Source organism: Mastomys coucha, unplaced genomic scaffold, assembly GCF_008632895.1.
Source record: "Mastomys coucha isolate ucsf_1 unplaced genomic scaffold, UCSF_Mcou_1 pScaffold22, whole genome shotgun sequence".
Classification (NCBI taxonomy): Eukaryota; Metazoa; Chordata; class Mammalia; order Rodentia; family Muridae; genus Mastomys; species Mastomys coucha.
In genome coordinates, this window is record NW_022196905.1 from 138,233,520 (window position 1) to 138,257,186 (window position 23,667).

At 44.2% G+C, this 23,667-nt stretch overlaps 3 protein-coding genes across 4 annotated transcripts in view; 1 reads left to right on the forward strand and 2 right to left on the reverse strand.

Annotated features, from left to right (window-relative positions):
- Eif2ak1 (eukaryotic translation initiation factor 2 alpha kinase 1) overlaps positions 1 to 14,455 on the forward strand; it is a 38,771-nt gene extending 24,316 nt beyond the window's left edge. Inside the window, exons 11-15 of the mRNA XM_031338648.1 lie at positions 1,476 to 1,576; positions 8,840 to 8,954; positions 9,160 to 9,242; positions 10,683 to 10,916; positions 13,552 to 14,455. Of these exons, the coding sequence (XP_031194508.1) occupies positions 1,476 to 1,576; positions 8,840 to 8,954; positions 9,160 to 9,242; positions 10,683 to 10,916; positions 13,552 to 13,671 (653 nt within the window). The 3' untranslated portion in view covers positions 13,672 to 14,455. The remainder of the gene's footprint in view (positions 1 to 1,475; positions 1,577 to 8,839; positions 8,955 to 9,159; positions 9,243 to 10,682; positions 10,917 to 13,551) is intronic.
- On the reverse strand, positions 2,764 to 7,216 carry Ankrd61 (ankyrin repeat domain 61). The gene is made up of 3 exons (XM_031338649.1): positions 6,871 to 7,216; positions 5,658 to 5,755; positions 2,764 to 3,869 (listed from the first exon to the last, which is right to left on the reverse strand). Exons 1-3 carry the CDS (start codon positions 7,081 to 7,083, stop codon positions 2,924 to 2,926), a joined length of 1,257 nt encoding a protein of 418 aa, XP_031194509.1. The 5' UTR covers positions 7,084 to 7,216; the 3' UTR covers positions 2,764 to 2,923.
- On the reverse strand, positions 14,452 to 23,562 carry Aimp2 (aminoacyl tRNA synthetase complex interacting multifunctional protein 2). Of its 2 annotated transcripts, none has more exons than XM_031338650.1 (4): positions 23,304 to 23,562; positions 18,674 to 18,880; positions 16,460 to 16,691; positions 14,452 to 14,953 (listed from the first exon to the last, which is right to left on the reverse strand). In XM_031338650.1, exons 1-4 carry the CDS (start codon positions 23,436 to 23,438, stop codon positions 14,565 to 14,567), a joined length of 963 nt encoding a protein of 320 aa, XP_031194510.1. In that variant the 5' UTR covers positions 23,439 to 23,562; the 3' UTR covers positions 14,452 to 14,564. The 2 variants fall into 2 exon arrangements, with proteins under 2 accessions (XP_031194510.1, XP_031194511.1); XM_031338651.1 differs by having other exon boundaries at positions 23,424 to 23,556.
- Positions 23,563 to 23,667: the final 105 nt, after the last annotated feature.

Genomic DNA, 23,667 nt, shown 5'->3' on the forward strand with positions numbered 1-23,667 from the left:
AACCCTGCTGGGCAGTGGTGGCACATGCCTTTAATCCCAGCACTTGGGAGGCAGAGGCAGGCAGATCTCTGAGTTCGAGGCCAGCCTGGTCTACAGAGTGAGTTCCAGGACAGCCAGAACTATACAGAGAAACCCTGTCTCGGAAAACAAAAACAAAAACAAAAACAAAAAACCCAAGATTTAAAACCCATAATCCCTCCTCCTGTTATTGTTACTAAATTTGTTAAGGAATGTCCATTTATTTTTAAAAACGTTTTTGTTTTAGTACAGGACATCTAAGCTTTTTTGTTTGTTTGTTTTTTTCAAGACAGGTTTTATCTGTATAACAACCTTAGCTGAGACAGGCTGTCCTGGAATTCAGAGGTCCAGTTGTTTCTGATTCCTCCCAGTGCTGAGATTAAAGATATGTACCACCTTGGCTGGCTCAAATTTTTTTTTTAACTTTTCATGAATTCTTTGTTTCATAGTGTGCACCCCAATCTCACTCATCTCGTCATCCCTTCATATCCACCCTCTACCCTTGCAACATTCCCCACAAAAAAAATAAAGTTTAAAAAACAGCTTGTGGAAACTGTAGTTTGTCACAGTGTGTCCTACAGTATAACCTTTTGTCCACACATCTTTACTTGGAAATGTTCATTGCAATGAGTCATTGGTCTGTTTTGATTTCTACAAACGTGTTTGGCTGCATTCGTAACTATCCTGAGAAGCATGGAGTCAATGGGCCTCAGGCTGGATGTGTCTTAAAGCATTAAAAACCACTATCGAAGTTAACTTCTAAACATTGATAGATGACTTTGTTCTTTACTCCTGTGCTTTTACTCTGTTCATTATTCAGTCATTTCAAGCAAATATGACAAGTGATGGATAGAAAGTTATGCCTTGGGAGAAACATTTATCTCCCTCCCAGACCTTTTAGTAATAATGTCTTAATCCAATGTGCGCCAAGACAGTAGATTAGCCTAAGACTCCAGCATGTTAAGAGTCAAAGAGGGCTCAGCTGTAATTTAGCCACTTATTGCCTGGTCATTGCTTAGAAAGTTGTCGGTATGATATGTCTCCTGAGCTGAGAGGTACCATTTTGGAAACACAGTGTCAGAGTTGGGTTTCAGTCTGTGATGGTTTTCTTTGCTAGCAAAGAATCTTTTCTCCTTAGTTCTATGTTTTTGGCCATTCTGGAGTGTTTGACTGTTTAAATGACAAAGGTTAATTTGTTGAGAACTTTGTTGTTGTTGTTGCTTTGTTTTTCAAGGCAGGGTTTCTCTATATAGATAGCCCTGGCTATCCTGGAACTCACTCTGTAGACCAGGCTGGCCTTGAACTCAGAAATCCATCTGCCTCTGCCTCCTAAATTGGGATTAAAGGCATGCGCCACCACTGCCCAAGTAAGAACTTTTAATATTTAGATGTCAATGTCCTTTAATGAGTTCAAAGAAATAGGGACATAAAACCATTTTTTTTTTTTTTAATTCCAGGTCCTTATGTTATGGCCAGTGTTGCAACAAAAATTTTTCAAGAATTGGTGGAAGGTGTCTTTTACATACATAACATGGGCATTGTCCACAGAGATCTGAAGGTAAGCAGACTGCTAGCCTTGTGAGCACAGCAGTGGTGTCTCATGGAGTGACTTGATGTGGGCTCATGGAGTTCAGTGAGGTGACATGCCTTCATTCATCTTTTAGGAGCTTGTCATTGCTGTCATGTAACTTGTTACCCCAAAGGTCCAGAACTGGAAGGATGGCTCAGTCAGTCAGTAAAGTGCTTGTCATGCATGCATATGAACTTGCGTTTGTGTCTCGAGAGTCTACCTAAACAGTTAGGTACAGTGGCATAGGCCTATAATAATCTCAGTACTGGGAAGAAAGAGACAAGAGGATTCCTGGGCTCACTGGCCGTCAGTCAGATGATTAATTGAGGAGGGTGCCCACTGTCAACTTTTGGCCTCTCTCTATATAAATACACTCGAGTGTAGGTGTGTAGGCGCACACGTGGACGGACACACACACACACACACACACACACACACACACGCACGCACATATAAAGCAACCTCTTCCCCAATACTTAAAAAGAAGCCCTTAGATTGAATTTAAAAGCAGTAATTTGGGGTCATTTGAACCTTGTCTTAAGGTGTGAGTATAGTAAGGTGTAAGTATACTGTTTTCTAATGTAACTGGTGATGGTAAATATACTCAAGTGTTGGTTGAGGTGGTCATATCTCATTGGTTAAAATATGTTTCTAGGAAGTGATTTTTTGGATATTTGGATGATTGTTTTGTTTTGTTTTTTTTTAAGATTTGTTTATTTATTTAATGTATGTGAGTACACTGGCTGTCCTCAGACATGCCAGAAGAGGGCATCAGATTTTATAACAGATGGTTTTGAGCTACCATGTGGTTGCTGGGATTTGAACTCAGGACCTTCAGAAGAGCAGTCAGTGCTCTTAACCACTGAGCCATCTCTCCAGCCCTTGTTTTGTTTTTTTAACCTTAAAAAAATAAGGCTGGGCAGCCGGGGCGGTTGTTTTTAATCCCAGCAATTAGGAAGCAGAGGAAAGCAGATCTCCGTAAATTTAAGAGCCACCCACCAAACAAACCAACCAAAAGCCCCACAGGGACTGATTTAGTTTTAATTCCTAAAAGACCATCAAGGAAAGGCAAAATGTATTCTGTTTGGCTGACACATCTTAAAGCAATTCACCCACTTTTCAGGCCAGAATTAAATCATGGGAAAAAAGTATCTAAATGAAACTTTAGAAGACCATGAGAGTTAATGTGCAAGTCACTTTAATTTTTTGGAGGGATTAAGGCCCAGTAGTTTGTGCGTTGCAGTGTGAAGTGAAGTCCAAGTGGTTTTTGGTATCTGTCTAGCCAGAAAAAATAGTTTGAGTTGTGAGGTGGTCTAGCATCGAGGACATGGGTTCTCATTTCAACAGGTAGGTGAAGTCATAAGTGCCATATATGGCGCTCCAGAGCTGCGCAGGGAGAAGCTTCTTGAGCTGGAGTTTGTACTTCTCCCCAAAAACATTTCTGATGTTTCTCTTACAGATGGCCTCTAGGGTTAAAGGTTTTTTTGATAACTTTATTAGGCTTTCCCTTAGGAGGTGGAATTCCGGCAGCATGATTCCTGCCGGTAGAATCCCTTGTTTATTGCTCAGTCTTAAAGGATAAGTTCGATAAAGCAGCCTGGCCAGAAGCGTTGCATCCCTGATGTTGGAACTGCGCTGAAGGTACATATAAATCGGAGATTCCCCATTTCTTGTTAAAATGTTAACGTTTGCCTCAAATTCCAGCAAGAGATTGATGATCACTTCTCTACCTCCAAAGCATGCCTCATGCAGAGCTGTCTGGCCTTCACAGTCTTGGGCATTGACCTGGGCTCCATGATTTAGCAGCAGACGGATGCAGCCCACCCCTGCCGCCAGCAGTCGCCCGGCTTTGCTCGATGCAGTACATACTGCCAGCTTCAGAGCTGTGTTTCCAGTAGATGAGATGGCACAGTTCACATTGGCCCCACAGGCAATGAGTGTCTCTATCATGTTTTTGTTCAGTATGTCTGCAGCCATGTGGAGGGGTGTCATGCTAGATTCATTAATAGCATTGACCTGGGCACCATTTTGGGCCAAAAAGGAGAGAACTGGATAGGTCCCATATGTTATGGCCAGGTGGAGGGGCGAATGTTTGTTGCTATTGTCTACCCGGGCATTAACTTGAGCTCCATGGTCACACAAAATTCGCAGACACAAGACAGCGTTGTTCTGAATATCTGTCAGGATCTTTTGGAGCCGAGTGCTGGGTTTGGTCCAAGTGGTAGAAGTGACTGGCCAGTTCAGCAGCATTAGGTGAAGAGTAGTGAGGCCTTGGACGTCCCTGGAAGGCATTTACCACATGTTAAGCCAGGTACACCTCACTGAGGGATGGTAAAGAATTAATGCTCAGGAAGGCAACCCTGACTGCAGGTAACACCTGCTGGTCCCGTCCCCGTGCCCCCCAATCCCTGTCTGCCCATCTCTCCACCTCTCCACCTCTCCACCTCTCCACCTCTCTCTCTCTCTCTCTCTCTCTCTCTCTCTCTCTCTCTCTCTCTCTCTCTCTCTCTCTCTCTCTCTCTCTCTCTCTCTCTCTCTGGGGTGGGAGAGTACAAGGTAGGAGAGTACAAGGTCCATCTGAAGGCCTGAGGACAATGATAACTGTATCTCTTGTTGCTCTCCACCTTATTCTGTGACAATGTCTCGACTGAATCTGAAACTGGCCATCAAGTGTGCTCCCTCAATCTGTCTGGTCCTCCCTATCCCTCCGGCCCCCCAGCACCAGGTTATAAACATGTACTCCCACACCCAGCTTTTACATTATGCTGGACTCAAGTCTTTGTTTGGATGGCAGACACTTTACTAACTCAGTACCTCCCTAAGTCCCTCCTCCTTATGTAAAAGAAGTATTGGCAATCTGTGTTGCTATGTCTTAGGGTTTTTTTAAGTCCTGCTGAGTGGAGCCTAGGTTCTTAGAGAATCCTGTTTAAGCTTGGTTGCTTCTTCTGGGACTTTAGCCCCTTAAAGGCTGTCCCTTGGTTGTTTCTGTATCCGCAGCATTGTGCATGACTCTGTACTGGTTCACTGGTTATTCAGTAAAAAAATGTAGGACTTTGGTATGAGCTATGAATATCCTAGAAGTAAACACTGAAGGGCCAGAACTTGAATTCACTCAGTTTCCTGGCTTTGTTTGTCTTCTCCATGACGTATTCACTTATAAGTGTAGGAGGGTAGATGTAGGACTTGAATCTGGATACCTGCATTTTTCTCAAGTCACTGAAGCCTGTTCCTCTTCAGGCCCTGCTCTAAACCATGTGGGATGAGTTGGCCTTCATACTAGGATTTCCTCCAAAATGTCTTTGTAGTGCCAGAGAAAGGGAAGGGTTTATCATGAGAATTTGACTGCTTCCCTGGCATTAGGAGCTGGTTTTCAGTTTACCCAGAGTTAGCTGTGTGTGTGAGGGCCTAAGGCTGGTATTTGGAGAAACAGCAGTGTGTCTCAGCCTGAAGGAAAGTAGGCAGGATAAAGAACTAAATGAGTGCTGAATGTGGGCAGAATTCTGGAGAGGTGCAGAACCTTGCTCACCCAGGGACCAGATGTAATTTCTAGTGTAGGAAATTGGCTTTGAGGGACCTCTAAAAGATGGGGTGAGTTGAGAGCTCAGGCTGCGACAGGCAGCTATGGAGAGGATTGATCAAACTGGAGCTAGAAGTGCCAGAAGAGGTGCAAGCCAAGATTGATTAGGTGGATTTGTCTGATAGTGTTATAAAATCAGCAGTAAGAGTGTGAGCAAGATGAATTTTTCTTTGATGAAGCAAAATGGTGCACTGGAGAGTAATAAATAAGAAAGCCCACCATCTATTTGGTCCCCCCCACCCTCATATTGTCAGATTTCCTGAGTGCTGTTGTCCTGACTTTCTGTGTTTTCTACAGCTGAGCCATTATTTTGTGTGAGTTCTTTAGCTGGCTGGTTACCATTCTTGTATTAGTTCCCACATTATCAGCAAAGTAAGTTTCATCTGAATATAATCTGTATGTAGACTGGGACACATCATCTGAGTCACATAGCACACACACACACATACGCACCTCCTTACTTAGGCCAGACAGCATGCTAAGGTGACTTACCTTACTTCTGGGTCAGCACCGTGTTGTAACAAGCAAAGCAAACTTTGTGGCTTGCGGTATTCGACGGCCAGATGGATGGGGAAGATAGGCTGTGTCTGCTGCAGGGAAACCACAGTGCATTACAGACATGGTTACAGCTCGGCTCACTGGTCCACAGTCTGAGGACTTTAGCATTGGTTTGGCTTTGCTTCAGTTCTTGCATTGAGATGATGTGTTTTGTTTTGTTTTTTGGAGAAAGTTTCCCTATGTAGACAGGCCCCGGAACTCACAGACAGATCCACCTGCCTCTGCCGCCTTAGGCATGTGTCACCATCCCTGGCTAAAGCTTTTCTTCTTGTGTTTAAATGACCCTTAACTGGAGGATTTCAATGATAGACTTTGTGTTTTAGAACTGGGCGTGTTAGTGCACACCTGTAAATAATCCTAGCTTCTGGGAGGTGGAGGTGGAGGAGAGTCGGGAATACGGACCTTCTCTGGCTGTAGAGTCAGGAGCATGTGAAATCCTTTAGTCCTTAAATGAACTCACAAGTTGAATAGCAAGTACATGTTACATTTTTTTTAGGTCTTGCCAAAGCCATTTTCAGCTATAAAATGTGGGTTTCCAAGGATTCAAAGATACTGTGTTCTTACTGTGATTAGCAGACCTGATTATACTAGTTCTTAAAATACACCACGTCTGCAAGATGGCAGTCAAGTGAGACAAAGGAGGGGATCACTTTTTTTTTTTGGAAAAGAAAAGAGAGAAAGTTAATTACAAAAGCAATGATCAGCTACTCATACATGTAATTCCAGCACTTGGAAGGTGGAGACAGAAGGATTATTGCATGCTTTAGGCCAGCTCAGGTAACATAGTGAGTTCTAGGCCAGCCTGGACTATTGAGTAAGCCCAGCCTCAGACAAATAAACAAACCGAAACTCTACGAAGGTATGTATAGGACGTGAAAAATAATTCACCTACATGGCAGCGCTGCTGTGGGTGTGTTCTGAGAGGAGGATGTTACTCTTCTTCTAGCCATACAAGATGTGTTCCATCCATCCTTTGTGTGTGGTGAGTGGAAGGAGGAGTTGCAGGCTAGGGTAGATATACTGGACCTGGGTGATGGTCTGCGGAGCCCTGTGTTTTGTGAAGTCCTCCAGAGTACTGGAATTAAAGGGTGTGCCACCACTTCCCTCTCTGTTGTTTCTTTAATGTGACTGAGAGATTGGGGAGTACCTGGCTCAGTAGTCTGGAGCTGGTGGAGCTGGCCAGGATGGTCAGGGGCTGGTTGACAGGGTGGTTTCTGAGAAGTGTCTTGATGGTGTTACAGTCTTCCTTGATGATGGCCTCATAAAGTTTAGAGTGCAGTGTCGTGGCCAGGCTCTCCTCCAGCAACATGGCACTGTCAGCCACTAGGTCTCTGCTTCCCCTCTTGGTTATGTTTCCCATGAGAACGGCTTTAGAGCAAAGGCTTACAGGTGAGGAAGGCTGCTATGGAATTGGTCAGTTTCCTCTCTTACGATGATGATCCCTTTGGCTCAGTTCTAGAACTGTTCTAGAACTGTGTTTGTCAACAGAATCCTTTTCAGGGTTTTTAGTTTGTTTTGTTTTGTTTTGTTTTGTTTTTTGAGACAGGCTTTCTCTGTAGTCCAAGCTGTCCTAGAATTCTCTGAAGATCAGGCTGGTCTCAAATGCAGAGATCCACCAGCTTTTGCCTCCCAAATGCTGGAATTAAAGGTGTGCACTGAATCCATTTCTATGCTGGAGCCAGCCCGAGACTTTGTTCCTTCATTGTATAGTGCCAAATGCAAGTAATGTTTCTCAGCTTTTACACCCAAACTGGAGCCTTATAGCTAAAGTCATTTCTTTTCCCTTATACGTCAACTGTAATTAAATCTAATAGGGCCTGTGAGATGGCCATGCCTAACACCAAGCATGACCACCTGAACTCTATCCTGTGATCCCACACAGTGGGACTCCTACAGGTTGTCCTGCTGACCTCCTTCCTCATGCCATGCCATGTGTGCACACACATTTAAAAAAATATAACTTTTATGTTGATAAATACCCTGTAGCTGTCTTCAAGCACACCAGAAGAAGGTATCGAATTCCTTTACAGATGGTTGTGAGCTACCGTGTGGTTGCTAGGAATTGAAATTAGGACCTGTGGAAGAGCAGTCAGTACTCTTAACTGCTGAGCCATCTCTCCAGCCCCCCACACACTATTTTTAAAACACAAAACTCTTAGGACCAAAACAGAGTAGAACATATATTAACATAAAAGTGAATTACATTTAATGTAACATTGCAACTTTTAATGTTTGCTTTAATTTTAGTAAAATCTTTTCTCCTAGTTACATGGTAATGTTGTTGCTGTTATTTGAAACAGTCTCCTTCAGCTCTGGCTTGCTTCAAACTTGCTATGTAGCTGAGGATGATCTTGAACTTCTGATCTTACTACCACCTCTCTAGTGCTGGATTGCATATATGTGCTACCTTTATGCATTGCTGGAGTGAGAACACAGTGCTGAGTTCATGCTAGGGAAGTACTCTGCCAGCTGAACTACATCTTCTACGTCTTCTAAATTTTAATTTCTGAAATTAAAACTTGTTCCTCAGTGGCCAACACTCAGCAACTTTTTTAGTTTGGTATTTGAGTGTATGTGTAGCATGCTGTGTGTGTGTGTGATGTGTTGTGTGTGTGTGTGTGCATGTATATATGTGTATGTGGTGTGTGTGTGTGTCAGCCAAAGAAGGATTTTGGATGAGCTACTCTATCAATCTCTCCCTTATTCTCTTGATGCCGTGTCTATCACTGAACCTGGAGCTAGGAGGCTGATAACCAGCAGGCCCAGTGATCCTCCTGTTTTTTCCATATGATGTTAGGGTTACAGGCACTCCTGGGCCACACCCCGCTTTTTACCTGACTGTTAGAGACATGAACTCTGTATGCTTGCACAACCGACACTTCCTCGCTGCACTGCCCCCTAGCCCAGCAGCTTTCCGTTTGTTTGAGATAGGACTTTTGTTGTATAGTCCTTGATACCTAGGACTCAACCATGTAAACCTAACTGGCTGCACAGTCACAGTGATCCTTCTGCCTCTGCCTCCCAGTTGTGGCATTACAGGTGTAAGCCCCTATGCCTGGCACTCAACAACACTTAAGTTTTAAGAAAACTGAGTTGCTGTCTCTTCTTATTTGTAGCCTAGAAATATTTTTCTTCATGGCCCTGATCAGCAAGTAAAAATAGGAGACTTTGGTCTGGCCTGTGCAGACATCATCCAGAAGAATGCAGATTGGACCAACAGAAATGGGAAAGGTAAGGATTTATTTGTTCACTTATTTTCTTTATATTTGCATTTAAAAATAAAAAGAGACAGAGTTGAACATGTCTTTACATACTGAGAATCTTAAAAGTTTTCCTAAGCAAGGCTCAGATGAGGCCAATAGGCAGCTGTTCCTTCAGGAGCTGCAGAGGTCTGCTCATATCACAGTAAGTTGTTTAATGGCCTTTTCAATCACAGGAACACCAACACACACATCCAGAGTGGGGACTTGTCTCTACGCGTCACCTGAGCAATTGGAAGGATCCGAGTATGATGCCAAGGTACTGTTTGTTTTCCCCCATTCCGCGATTTGTCAAGGGATTAGAACGAGTAGAACCATACGTGCAGTTCTGTGGCAGAGGTGTTCCTGCCATAGCTGAGTCCTACAGGTGATTTGTAGGACAAATCAGCAAGAACATTCCCCAGGCTAGAGAGCTGGCTTGGCAGAGAGCATACACACACACACACACACACACACACACACACACACACACACACACACGATGAAAATCAAAAGAAGATTCCTTTTGAGTCAGCTGCGCGTGTGTTGCCCTTTAGGCTGTGTGACTATTGCAAATTCCACGGCTGTCACTAAATGGTAAAGTCAGCCTCCCCTTTAAAATGTCGCCGTTCGTGTCAGGAAGCTAGACTTGATGGAGGTCTCTTCAGCCATTCTTTCTGACTGCAAACTTAGGTAAACATATGGAACAGGGAAGTGTGCCATAGACTCTTCTTGAAAGAGAATACAGATACTATAAGGTTTTAACCCTCTTAATTCCTTGAAAAATGTTAAAATAGTCTTTTCAGTTTTATTTTTAATTTTTAAAGCATTTTACTTTTTCCTCTAGTACTTTGCTGGGTTTTGTTTTTTGTAGTGCTGAGGATTGAGACCATGCCTTGCATATGCAGGTCAAGTGCTCTAGCACTGCAGTGTGCTCCAAGCTCCTTTTTAATTTTATAAGATAGGATCTGTATGGCCCTGCCTAGCTTCCGATTCATGATCCTCCCACCCCAACCCCCTAACTGCTGGGATTGCAGAATGGGCTACTAGTTCTGGTTCTTGAAATAAATCCTTTTTCACTATAGCAGCCTAGACAGTGATCTTTCTGATGAACCATTTCACTTTGGTTTTTAGTGACTGGAAAAGAGTTGCCAGGAAAACTTATTGCTGCCCTTAGGAGCCTATCTTCCTAGTAAGCTCCCATTAGGGACAGTAGGACAGTTTTCTGCATGGTGACAAAAATGCATAAGGCTGGCCAGCTGGCTCAGTGGCTTCTTTCAGAAGACCAGAGTTTGGTTCCCAACACCCATATCAGGCTGCTCACTTGGAATTCCAGTTCCAAGGAATCTGATGCCCTCTTTTTGCTTCTTTTAGTGCAAGTGCGCACACACTCTATTATTATGAATAGCCTTAGTAGGACCTAGTGACAGTCTACTATTGCTGATACAGGAGTTTAGTCATTTTGCCTGGGTCATTCTGTCAGGCCTGGATTATGTTGGGGTGGTGGGACGATGTCCTTGTTGTATAGGGCAGTGACTGTCATCTTTTGGGAAATACTCCTGCCCTTCATCTGATCACTATCTTCCAGCCTTGTGTACACCCTTCTTTGGGGATGCTGTAAGGCCTTCTTTGTGACATCCTTACTTGAGAGGATGTACTGTTAGAGGTGTCCTCCTAACTTTATAACACACTTTTGCATGCCTGTTTCCCTCCTCCGCAGTCAGATATGTATAGCTTGGGTGTGATCCTGCTTGAGCTCTTCCAGCCATTTGGGACAGAAATGGAGCGAGTAACAGTCTTAACAGGCATACGGACTGGTCGGATACCTGAATCCCTCAGTAAAAGGTGTCCAGTGCAAGCCAAGTATATACAGCTCCTAACTGGGAGGAATGCGTCACAGAGACCATCAGCTCTTCAGCTGCTGCAGAGCGAACTTTTTCAAACAACTGGAAATGTATGTAGCATTTTCTTTTTTTTTTAGTTACTAAATATTTACTTTGGGATAGGTATGATCCCAAGAGTCAGTCAGTCTGTCTATCTATCTATCCCTGACAGGTTTATTAATTTTAAAAAATATTTTTATTGTATTAATTGTGTGTGTGAACAAAGTGCACACATGCCCTGTTATGCCTCTTGAGTGCTGTGGTTGCAGGCTTGAACCATCAACTCCCAGAGCTTTCAATAAGCTTGTCTTTCAGTCGGCTCACAACTCTGAGTTTGACATTGCTAATCTCCCTTTCACAGATAAGGAAGTAAAGATTTAAGTTAATAATTTGTCACACAGTGACAAATACTGTTCCTACTAAGCGCATTATATTCAATGTAATTTAGAAATCTAGCTGTCTAGCTCTTGAGTCTTCTCTATTTACCCTTAGCTCTCAGGCTGTTTTGTATGTTAGAAATTCCTTGGCAGAAGCCTCCCTGTGGGGGTGAGATGGCTCAGTAGTTAAAGGCACTTGGCAGACAAACCACACCCCAAATTGGATTCTGCAGAACCCATGAAAAGACAGAGAACAGACCACCCCACAAAACCTTGTCCTCTGATCCCTATATATGGTCCAGAACATGTGTACTTCCTCCTAACCATAAACACACTTAATAATAAAAATGAAACCCTGCCCTGTACTAGGGACAGACTATTTCACAACCAGTATGTCTTCAAAGTAATTCTAAGTACAGATCCTCAAACCAGCATCTTTGTTTCACAGTAGCCAGAGAAGTCTAGCATTTTTTTCTTTTCATGCTGAGGAAAATATTAAGCTTAAAATTTGAATTTGTGTTAGTTGTGAATGCATTTCACAACTATGAGTTTTGAAGTGTATGGGAACAGAATAGTTAAAGCTATACTTAGTTGTCTGAGTTGTCAAGTACTGAATTGATACAGAACCCATAGGCATATCTATAGTCCACAGAAGCAGGTGCACACTGCAAACCACTGTTCTAAATTTAGTCTGGGCCATAGGTTTCTTGTGTGTTTTTCTTTGTTGTTTTTCTTCCCTCTCCTCACCATGGATTTCCCTAGATAACTGTTCTAATGTACTTAGTAAAAGGGCAGTGATTCTAAGCAGGAATGGACAGTAGTGGTAGGCCCAGCCTCTGTTTAGCTTTCAGCATGCCACTTTCTGAAGCTGGCTTTTTCCTGCCATATGGCTATGGTGCCAAGATACCGTCTCCTCTGCATGTTGAAATAGTAGGTGATTCATTCTTTTCCTGCTCTAGAAACCTAAGTTTTCATTACAGGTTGATTCAAAATACATTCTTGGGCTGGAGAGATGGCTCAGCCGTTAAAGGCTAGGCTCACAACCAAAATACATTCTTTATTGAGGCTGGCCAGCAGAAATTCATGTGCATGATAACCATGGAACCAAGTTACAAATGTGTATGTGTGTAGGTAAATGTATACATGTATACATCATGTTTTAACTAGGTTACAATTCTGTGTTGGGCCACATTCATAGCTACCTCATGCAGTCACAGTGGCCTATGGGCACTAGGCTGGTCCTAGATGCCAGTTCTTTGCTACTGGAAATATGGTCTCTAGACCAGCAGCTAGCAGCAGCCAGGAATCTGCATTAGAGCAGGATCCACAGGTCATGCTCAATATCTGAATACTGAGCAGTGCATGTCAGGCTTTCCAGCTGTAGTCTCCAGGTCAGCAAAGGAATGTACTATGAGCCTCTGATAGCATTCTCTGGCCCTCTCCTCTCTAATCCCCAACCAACTGACAAATTCTGGAAGGACAAGTGGTAGTTTTCCACTTTATGGATCCCAGAAGTAATTATTATTGGCACTAGCTTATGAACCATTTATATTGATTATTTGAAAGATAAGCTGGGAGCTAGGGAGGTAGTTAAGAAAGCTGCTTGCCTCAGAAACATCAATGTTGGAAAAACAGTTCAGCAATTAAGGGCCCTGACTGTCAAGTGTGATCATCAGTCCAATCCTCAGACACACATAGTGAACATAAGGATAGACTGGCAAATCTCTTCTGACAGCCAAGTGCATCCTAGTACACATACACACCCATACACAAAAATATGTAAATGTTAAGATCTAATTTCTAAATTAAAAAACAAAACAAAAAAAATTGAAATAGTCAAGTTTGGTGGTCTTGTACCTGTAATCCTAGTGGTGGTGAGATGGGAGGTGGGAAGTAGCAGATCCTTGGAAGATCATGATCCAGCTAGCTTGGCCTGGGTTTCAAGTGAAGTTCCAAGTTAATGCCTTGTGAGTTAACAGATGTAACACCATCAAGGACTGACAGACTTTGAAGGAAGATGCCCAATGAACTACAGACATAATCTTTGTTAATGGAGTGGGATGAAGAGTATCACTTAATTGTAGTTGGTGCTCTGTGGCAACTTGACACTTGAGCCTTGCAGGGGTGACTGTAACAGCTGCTGTTCAGGCCCAGCAATCAATGGAACATCTAACAGTGCATGTCAGGCTTTCCAGCTGTAGTCTCCAGGTCAGCAAAGGAATGTACTATGAGCCTCTGATAGCATTCTCTGGCCCTCTCCTAAGGCCAGATGTCTGAACACTTCAAAGGCCAGAACATTTTAATGGAGTCTAAAACGCTTTCTTTCCAGGTTAATCTCACATTGCAGATGAAGATAATAGAGCAAGAGAAGGAAATTGAAGAACTAAAGAAGCAACTAAGCCTCCTTTCTCAGGACAGAGGGAAAATGGGGCCTACCTCTGTGGCCTGAACCATGCTGTAAACCATGTTTAACAGTGGACTTACATTACAGTCAGTAGGAATGTAAATTTTCAACCCTTAGTGAGGACAGGTGTGACTCCCAATTGTACTGAGCAAACCTGTGTAAAGATATAAAAGGACTCCAGCTTCCTTTTTCTTAAGGAACCTTTTCTTGACCCAAGACTGGGCTAAATTAAGCCTCTCCCTCCCACCTTCCCCAAGTTTTGATTCCTGAATTTCCTACTTAAATGTTACTGCCGACCCCTGAATCTTAAGGTAAGATACCACTCTTTAAGCTCTGCCTAGTGACCATCCTGTCTTCCTGAAGGTTGTAGTACAGAAAGCAGTACTCCCTCCCCCACAACTGCTTGTCCCCAGGATGTATGCCAGCCTGGCTGCTGTTGCTGTGACAGCAGCAAGTCTTCCCTGGTCCCTTCACACTGCCGGCGGCCAGTTACCAGAGACACTTGATCACTCCTTGGCTCAAAACTTCTGTGGGCTGTGCACTGCCTGGAAGGTCAGAGTTCTGCTTCTTAGCACAGTGCACTCTCCCCAGCCCTTCTGTTTTCTTTCCACTTGGCATCCTGCAGCTTGCCCTCAAGTGATCTTATATCTTTATTTTGTGTAGTCTCCCATGGCCCATTTCCTTCTTAGAGCCTCAACTCCCCAAACCATCTGAAATTCTCAGACAGCAATCTCTGATGCCATAAAGTACCTGCCCCTGGTTGGCAGTCATCTTAGTGCATTGCACTTGGTTTTACTGACTTTAAATAAAATAAAATAACATCCATAGATCATATGGTACTTTTATTGATGCCTGACAATTGGACAAGTCCCTTTCTGACAACAGACTGGAAGCCGTACCATTCTTCCGTTGAACCCTGCAAGACAAGCTGCTCGAATTCACTTAAGGAGCTGGAGGGCAGTGCTGAAGGGAGCCAGGTTCTCACAGGACTTAAGCCACCGCTGCACATTGGTGGGTGCTGCCCCACTGCTGCCCCCAGTCTGCTGGAGCACGGACCACAGCACCACATCTGCCACAGTGAGCTCATTCCCAACCAGCCACGGGCTTTTCCCCAAAGCGGAGTTCATAGAGCGGAACACAGCTGCTTTTTCCTTACTGCTCCCTTCTTTCAGCTGAAACATGGCGATATCCACCCAGCTGTCAATGAGGGTTAGGCTGACAGCGTTATGCTTCTGGCCGAATAGAGAGAACAGGAAACGTGCGATGTTCCCTTCTCCTTCAATGGGGCACATTGTTTGTACACTGAACTTCATCTGGGTCTTGGGCACTGGAAAGGAAAAGAACACCACAGAGTCAGTGTGTATTGTGTGGAAGAGGGAACCCATCACATTCATGAACTGATAACAAGATAATTTTCAAAAACATGACCAACATCTGTAATATTCAAGAGACTTTAAGTTTTCTGTTTGCTTGGTTTTTTTTTTTTTTTTTGAGACAGGTTTCCCCATGTAACCTTGGCTGTCCTAGAACTCCCTCAGTAATCTAAGCTGGCCTCAAACTCATGAGATCTACCTGCCTCTGCCTCCCAAGAACTGGGATCAAAGGCCTGCCCCACCATTGCCCAGCTGAACCCTTTAGTTTTTAAATTTTTATTGTTTCTGAGACAGAGTTGCAACTGTTTCCTTGGCTGCCCTGAAGCTTGTTGTATAGCTCAGACTGGTCTGGAACTCAGGGATCCACTTTCCTCTGCTTCCTAAGTGCTGGGATTAAAGGCACATGCCACCACACCAGGCTTTTAAGTGCAACCTACTCCCTTAAAAAAAGTGATCAAGCCGGACGGTGGTGGCGCACGCCTTTAATCCCAGCACTTGGGAGGCAGAGGCAGGCCTGGTCTACAGAGTAAGTTCCAGGACAGCCAGGGCTACACAGAGAAATCCTGTCTCGAAAAACAAAAACAAAAAATGATCAAGGCCCAGTGAAATGACTCTTGTGGGTAAAGGACCTAAGTTCAGTCCCCACCCCAGGGCTTATAAGCAGAAGGTATACCTTCTGCAGGACAACGTATACAACTTGCCCCCATGCAACCACACACATACACAATGTATGCTTAAAAAATGGTTTGCATCAAGCTAGACAGAACTTGTACCATCAATTCCATCCCCTTGCCATTAAATTTGGAGGCTCCAGCCCAGAAACTAGATGTTCCATTGATTGCCCAGGGCAGGGATCACTTTGGATATGAAGCTGAGGGTAGTTATCACTGAATGGCCCAGCATAGAGGTGCATGTGCATAATTCTCTCTCTCTCTCTTTTTTTTTTTTAGAAGATGAGACAAGAAAACCAAAGGCCAGAGTTTGAAGCTAGCTTAGGTTGTAAATTTAGAGACTGTCTGAAAACAGGAAAGGTACCACTGAATCGGTGACAGGCATTAATGTGTGTCCACCTGTATGAAGCTCAGGCAGGAGAAGCATTTCTCTGTGGGACAATGATACCCTGCTGTCCTTTGTAAGCCAAACAGAAAGATATTGTGGTGTTCTTTGAATGAGTTTTAAAAATATGGCCAGTGTGGAGGGATAGCTACTATTCCCTTGCCTTGCAAGGTTGCACAGGAGAACTCCTTCCTCCAAGGCTCAGCTCCCCTGGAACTGTTTCATTGAGAAACCCCACTCTCTCCAAAGCACCGAGGGTATCTGGTGCCCAGACTTACCTCCCTCTCCAGTGGCCCCACAAGCTGGCTAGGATTATCACCAAACAGCAATTGGTTGTAGTCAGCGCTGTGGACGGTCCCACAACTTTGCAGCCCAAATAAGTTCAACCCAATCCCACCATTTACCGTTCTTCCAAATCAGAGTGAAGCCCAGCTGATATTCGTGGCGGGACTGTTTTCTAGCCTGCTCCCCGAAGCACTTGAGAAGATTCTCAGGTACATTTTTGACAGACGAATGTGTGTGCACAGTGGACAGGACCCTATAGCGTTCACAGAGCAGTCTGTGCAGCACAAGCAGGGACAGTGGTGGGGAGGCTGGGTTTGCGTTGATCACGATGTCTTTCAGCGCCCCATAATCCTGAGGGAGAGACAAAAATGCTAAAGCCAACAAGAGCCATCTGGCCAGGTAAAATGGCACACACCTTTACTCTCAGCACTCTGGAGGCAGAGGCAGGTGGATGAGGTCCGGGTCAGCAAGGGTAACACAGAAAACTGTCATGAAACAAAAGTGCCACTTGTGTTCACAAATGAAGCAGGTGCTACTCCCCCAAACTTTCCAGGGTCTAATTGAGTCTTAAATCCCACTTAAAGATGCTGCTGTGATCCCACTTGACAGCTGGGGAAACTTGAGTCCAGGGGAGGCAAGCAGTGACTTTAGTCACTGAGCTCAGTAGGAAGTGCTGACGGACACAAGCCTGTAAATCAACACTTTCTAACAGGTAGGAGGATCAGGAGTTTGAGACATCAGCTATAAAGTGAGTCTGGGGTTGGCCTGAGCAACATGAGAACCTATCTCAAAACAACAAAATCCAGAACTGGGAAGACAGCTCAGTCTGTAAAGTGCTTGCCTTAAAACATAAGGACCTGAGTTCAATCTTCAAAACCAGGAAAAAAGCGTGCTTGTAATCCCAGAGCTGAGGAAGTGGACAAAGGCTAGTCCTTGCAGATCTGGCCAGCTGGTTGCTGGTGAGCTCTAGGTCTGAGAGAACTGAAAAAAGCAGTATCACCTGAGAAAATGCCTCAGTTTGTTCTCTGGCCTTCACAATGCACTTGCATACATGTGCACATGAGCCTGCACACACACATAAAGGCACATGAGAGTGGGCTCCTTGTTCAGAGGCTTGACTTCACCCTCAATACCATGTCAGCCTTCCCAGCACACTGACAGTCAGTACCCTGGCTATGCATGTTTCCTGACTCACCCTGGAGACCCTGGCCTCCTCAGGGTCAGGTCAGGTCTTGATTGCTTCCTCAGTGCATGAAAATATGCAGGACAGATGAGAAGGTAGGAGAAAGGACAGATCAAGGCAGAGGCACCAAGCCCTGGCGAGTCACTGCAACACTTGCACTCTTTAGGTGTTTGCATTATATTATCAGAATTTTAGAGATTCCTTATGCGACTTCTTGGATTACTCTACTGCAGCTTCAAGCACTACTTTTGCAGAAATGGAACAGCCTTGCATATGGACTGGTCCTCTAAGTAAGTTGAGACCTATAAACTTCAATCATAAATGCTAGCTGATACATTTATTTTCTGTAGTAGTAAGATAGCTACTGCTGTCTCTCCAGCCCCAACAACCTATTTTACTTCTTTCTTTCTTTAAAAAATATTTACTTATTACTATAAATGAGTACACTGTAGCTGTCTTCAGATGCACAAGAAGAGGGCATCAGATTTCATCAAAGGTTGTTGAGAGCCACCATGTGGTTGCTGGGATTTGAACTCAGGACCTCTGGAAGAGCAGTCAGTGCTTTTACCCGCTGAGCCATCTCACCAGCCCCCAACAACCTATTCTTGATAGACCAAACTTAAGCAAAGTACATTTGAAGTACAAGACTGGAACTGGCTTGTTGCAGTGAACTTCAACAGGGGAAGTGAGATTTTTATATCTGTGTAGCAGGGCATTTTCTCAAAAACAGAGGGGACACTTCTGCTCTATCTAGTGGCATCTAGAATGAGCTAGGATACACTTTCCTCCCAGGGCTTAGAGGTAGCTGACACACACTAAGACAACAGGATGCTGGGACTGTAGACCTCCCTCTCATCTCTTTGTGTTCACCCATCACATAGCAAGAGGCCTTATAGCTCTATGTGTAATCATTTTATTTAATATTTTGAGACAGGCTCTCCCTGTAACGTAGAACTCATGATCCTCTTAATCCAGCCCCCAAGCACTGGGACCACAGGAATGACACCCCCCCACACACACAGCACACACACACACACAGCAGCTCTAGGTGCAATCATTTAGAGAAGAAATAAAGAAAACAAGCACTTTGTTTCACCTCTGAAAACTACAGAGCCAAGCCACTGGCACTCATAGGCATCTGGTTTCTTACCTTTCCAAGCACAGAATTCAAGTCCAATGCATTTGTGGCTAAAGTTGTGGGCTCGTCAGCTTGCAGGATGTTGGTTACGTCCAAGTCTGCATCTGGGGTGTGAATCATCTTTGAAAGGCCATCAACCGCTGCCTTCAACTCATATAAGCGCTTTAAAATATCATCTTGTCGAGACTCAAGGGCTTGCAAAGATGGCTCGGATGTTTCCTAAAGTTAGTTTATCACCAAATTAGTTTATCACAGAATTTCCACCATCAGTATATAAAAGGTGCTTTGCTAGCAGTCCTGACAATGAGTTAGTTCCATCACCCAGACACACATGAAAGGAGAGAACTCCTACAAGTTGTCCTCGGACCTCTACATGGATGCTATGGTAGGCAACCTCCTCCCCACTAAAATAAATAAATGGTTTTTAAAAAATTAAAACTATGAAGCACACAGCATTCACTCAGACATGTACACATACACATAAATATGAATAAAAATAAATCTTAAAACAGAGTTGAGGTCTGGAGAGATGGCTCAGTGGTTAAGCGCACTGACTGCTCTTCCAGAGGTCCTGACTTCAATTCCCAGGAACCACATGATGGCTCACAATCATCTGTAATGGGATCTGATGCCCTCTTCTGATGTGTCAGGAGACAGCTACAGTGTACTCACAAAAAATAAATCTTAAAAAAAAAAAAGAAAGAAAAGAAAAGAGTTGATTGCCTATTTCAGGTAAGTTAGATGAGAAAAGAAAGTAAAATGAAAACAAAACACTATCCCTCTTCTATCCCTTTTTTGCCCTTTTTTGAGATATAGTTTGACTGTATAGCTTTAAGTGGCCTGGAACTCACAATCCTGTTTCAGTTTTCAGTGTGCTGGGATTACAGATGTGCACCACCACGCCTGAAACAAACAAACAAACAAAACAAAACAAAACAAAAAAACCCAACTATTTTAAAATAAAGGGAGGATCTTTGCTAGGTGTTGTCCAGGATGGCCGTGGGCTTCTGAGCTCACATGATCTTCCTACATGGGCCTCTCATTGTACTCAGAATCCTTTACTATCAATAACAGGCTAATTAAAAATACTTGGTTTAAGCCATGTAGAGTGGTACATACCTGTAATTCTAACATTTGGGAGGTTGTGGCAGGAGGATCATAGCAAGCAAGTTGCATAGCAAGTTTGAGGCTAGCATGGACTTAACGAGAGACACTGTCTCAACCACATACCTTCAAAGAGTATGTCTGATGAGCAGACAGATGGAGCAAGGACAATAGAAAATAATTTATACAAAGAAAGGGGAAAAAGGACCTCAAGATTTTTTTTAATTATTTTTATTTTTATGTATATGGGTGTTTTGCCTGCATGTTTGTCTGTGTAGGTGTGTACACTGTGCCCAGGGGTCAGAAAAGGGCACTGGATATCCTGGAAACAGTCAGTTGTAAGTTTTTCAATGGGTGCTTAAAACCAAACCCAGGCTCCCTGAAAGAACAAAAACTGCTCTTAAGCTCTGAATTGAAGGAAACCGGCCCGCAGTTTCACTTCATACCGTGGGTGATTCACGAACTGGGGAAGTCGAGATTCTGTGAAAACAAGCGGGTTAGGAGAGACAAGGAACAACGCCAAGTAGATGCTTATCAAGGCGTGATCTTTACTTAGTAAATCGGGATATTTATACCTGAGGCAAGTCTGAGGCAAGAACTGTGGATATAATGGGACTGATTTCTGAGTTCTAGTCCAGCTGATGTAGTTTTCTGGTCTGAGCAACAGGGAAATACTCAAGATCTATTTACCTGACTGCTACCTACCATGCTCGCCTGCTGGTCCTTTGCTGGTCCCTTGCTGAGAGTGGGCTGTGATCCACTGGTGTCATTTTATGTATTTAGAAACAGTCAATTCTTTGTGTGGCTCTGATCTCTAATTACTTATCCATCCATGTTGTTATCCTCTGCTAGAGGAATTGCTATAGCAGCAGGATGTGTGTCATGTCATCTGAATGTTCATGAAACTCTCAGCATCACATAGCTGTTGTTGTTGTACAGTCAGAATGGCTTTGCTTATCCATGGGACCCTCATAACATCGGGCCTATTAGCATTCTCTTTGGAAGTGGGGGGCTTGGAGGGCTTACGAGGCTGAGCTGGAACACCCTCCCCCGAGGATATACAAGCAGTTTACATTTGCTGGAGGTGCTTTCTATAGTGGTGTAGCAGTCTGAATACTGCTCATATTCCTGTAAGTGACCCTGATTAAGTTCACTGATTCACCAAGCTAGACTTTTGGTAGAACTCTTTCTTTGGTCTACCCTGAAGCAAATGGATATTTGTTCAGGTCTCTCCAGGAAAGCCACATAATATATCAACTTTTAAAGAAAGTTAAGGCAGACTTAAAAAACTAGACAGGGCAGGGGCAAGGATGGCTCAGGGTACTGCTTGGATACCCAAGTTCAATTCCCAGAACCCTCAGGAAGTGGTTCACATTCACCTAAAACTCCAGCTCCAGGGGATCTGACACCTCTGGTCTCTTCAGACACCTGAGCTGACATGCACACACATAAATTAAAAATGAAAATAATTCTTTAAAACAAAAATCGCTGGGCGGTGGTGGCGCACGCCTTTAATTCCAGCACTTGGGAGGCAGAGGCTGGCAGATTTCTGAGCTCGAGGCCAGCCTGGTCTACAGAGTGAGTTCCAGGACAGCCAGGGCTACACACAGAAACTCTGTCTTGAAAAAAACCAAACCAAACCAAACCAAACCAAACCAAAAAAAAAAAAAAAAAATCATTTTTAAAACAAGCAAACAAAGAAACAAACTAGCCAGAGCTGGAACTGTTGCTCCCTGGAAGAGTTCTCATTGAACACATGCAAAGGTCTGGATTCCATCTCCAGCACAAAAGAAAACTCTGCTGCTTCAACAAAGGTGATGGTCCTACTCAGGATTGTTTTTTATTCCCTGGGAATGTACAGCTGAAGGTGCATTTGGCCATGCCTCCATGACAGTGTCTACTTGAAGGACCACTGATCCGTGTCTGCTGTTGTTTTCATAGTTCTGCAGCTAGGCAACTTAATATCACTAGGTTTTGAATTAACCACTTCTCTTCCAGTGTAGGCAAAATAAAGGATGACAAGGATCAGGAATATTGACCACAATAGCACTATTTACGTATTTGTCAAAATGCCAGATTTTCTATCTGATGGAAATCTGGGCTGTGATAATCAGAAGGAAACTGAATGAAGGGAGGCAAAGGCAGGCAGATTTCTGAGTTCGAGGCCAGCCTGGTCTACATAGTGAGTTCCAGGACAGCCAGGACTACACAGAGAAACCCTGTCTCAAAACACACCCCCTCCAAAAAAAAAAAAAAAAAAAAAGAGGAGAGAGAAAGAGAGAGAGAAAACTGAATGAAGAAAGGGGGGAGGAACTGAATGGGAGGAAAAACAGAATGTAAAAGGAAGGGTATGACAACTCCTAAGGTATGCTGGAGGGTAAAGTTTATTGTAGATAAAAGGGAGAATACAGGCAGAGACTGCTGGGAGAGTCCAGAGTGAACAGTGCCAGACTGAGCTGGGAGGTTGGCCAAGAGAGTGCCATAACCAAGTGGCTTAGTTATATAGGGGCCAGAGACTGAGGGATACTAGGTGGACCTGAGGGCCAGTGTCTGCTTTGATATGTTAATGGTCACCTCAGTCACTTGACACCAAACAAAAATTTGAATAAGTCTTTAGAAAAAGAGATCAAACAATAGAGATAAACATGGTAAGATAATCATTTTGAGTTAGGCAAGGTGGCACACACTTCTAACTTGGGAAGGTGGAGGCCAGTGGAGGAAGAACTCAAGATCATCTTTGGCTACAAGAATTCAAGGACAGCCTGGGCTACAAAGGCACTGTTTCTGCCCCACACCCCCACGGCTAGGAAACACGAAAAAGGACCTCAACTTACTTAGAAATTGGAGAAATCCAAATTAAAACTACATTAGGATGTCTCCATTATCCTGCTGGTAACAGTTTAAACCTGTATAATCACTTTGAAAAAGAACTTACAAAGTGGAAGGCAAACCTGCCTACAGGGGCATAAATTCCATTCCTATACAGACTATTTATGTTAGCTAGTCTATAAATTCCAGTGCCCATGAGTGAGGGCTGGGTAGATAAATAAGCAAGGAGTGACCAAACAGTGTAAAGGAACACGATCACTATCGTTATAACAAAATCTTGTACAGCAGGCCAGAAATAGAACACATACTATGTTTCCAGTACATCAAGTTTATATAGCTTAAGGTTAGGTTTTCCTAACCGCGAAAACCAACACATAACTACAGTAAAAGTCGGGACCTCTTGTGGAAAAGTTCAAGTGGGAAGGATGGGGCACTAAAACCGTCAACCTGGGTTATGTTAACCCGGGGATCGCTCTGAAAACTCCTCGGAATGAGCATTTTTGTGTTGTAGACTTTTCTATGCGCCTGGCGATCGCATCGGGAACCCCCACGACAACACTAATCTAGGTGGATTCTGTCGGACCCAGCCACGGAGGGACCAGAACGCTACGCAGACAGCGCCGGCGCGCTAGACTGGACCAGGGATAGGGCAGGGTGCGGCGCGGCACGAACAGCGCCTGCGCACCAGGCAGGGGCCGCACGCTCCTACCTGCACGTGGCCCGCGCCGGTCGCGGGGCTGGTGGTCTTGCTGTGCACGTTGGGGAGCCGGTACATGCAGGTTGGAAGCTCTACACGCAGAGGTGCGCTGCCTCCATGATAGGGCTTTACCTGGTACATCGGCATGGTGGGGACCAAAGGAAGGTAGCGGGCGAGGGGCAGGAACACTCAGAAGCCACCCACGGCCACCTCAGACACTAGCCGCCTTCTTTCTGATTCTGCAGCCGGCGTTCCGGAAAATGAAGTCCCTGAGCCTTTATTGGCCGGGCTGGTCTAACGTCATCAACTTGACCTTTGAGTTGTCCAATCAACGGCGAGGAAGTCTTGGCGTGCCTACGCTACCCCGCCCGGAAGG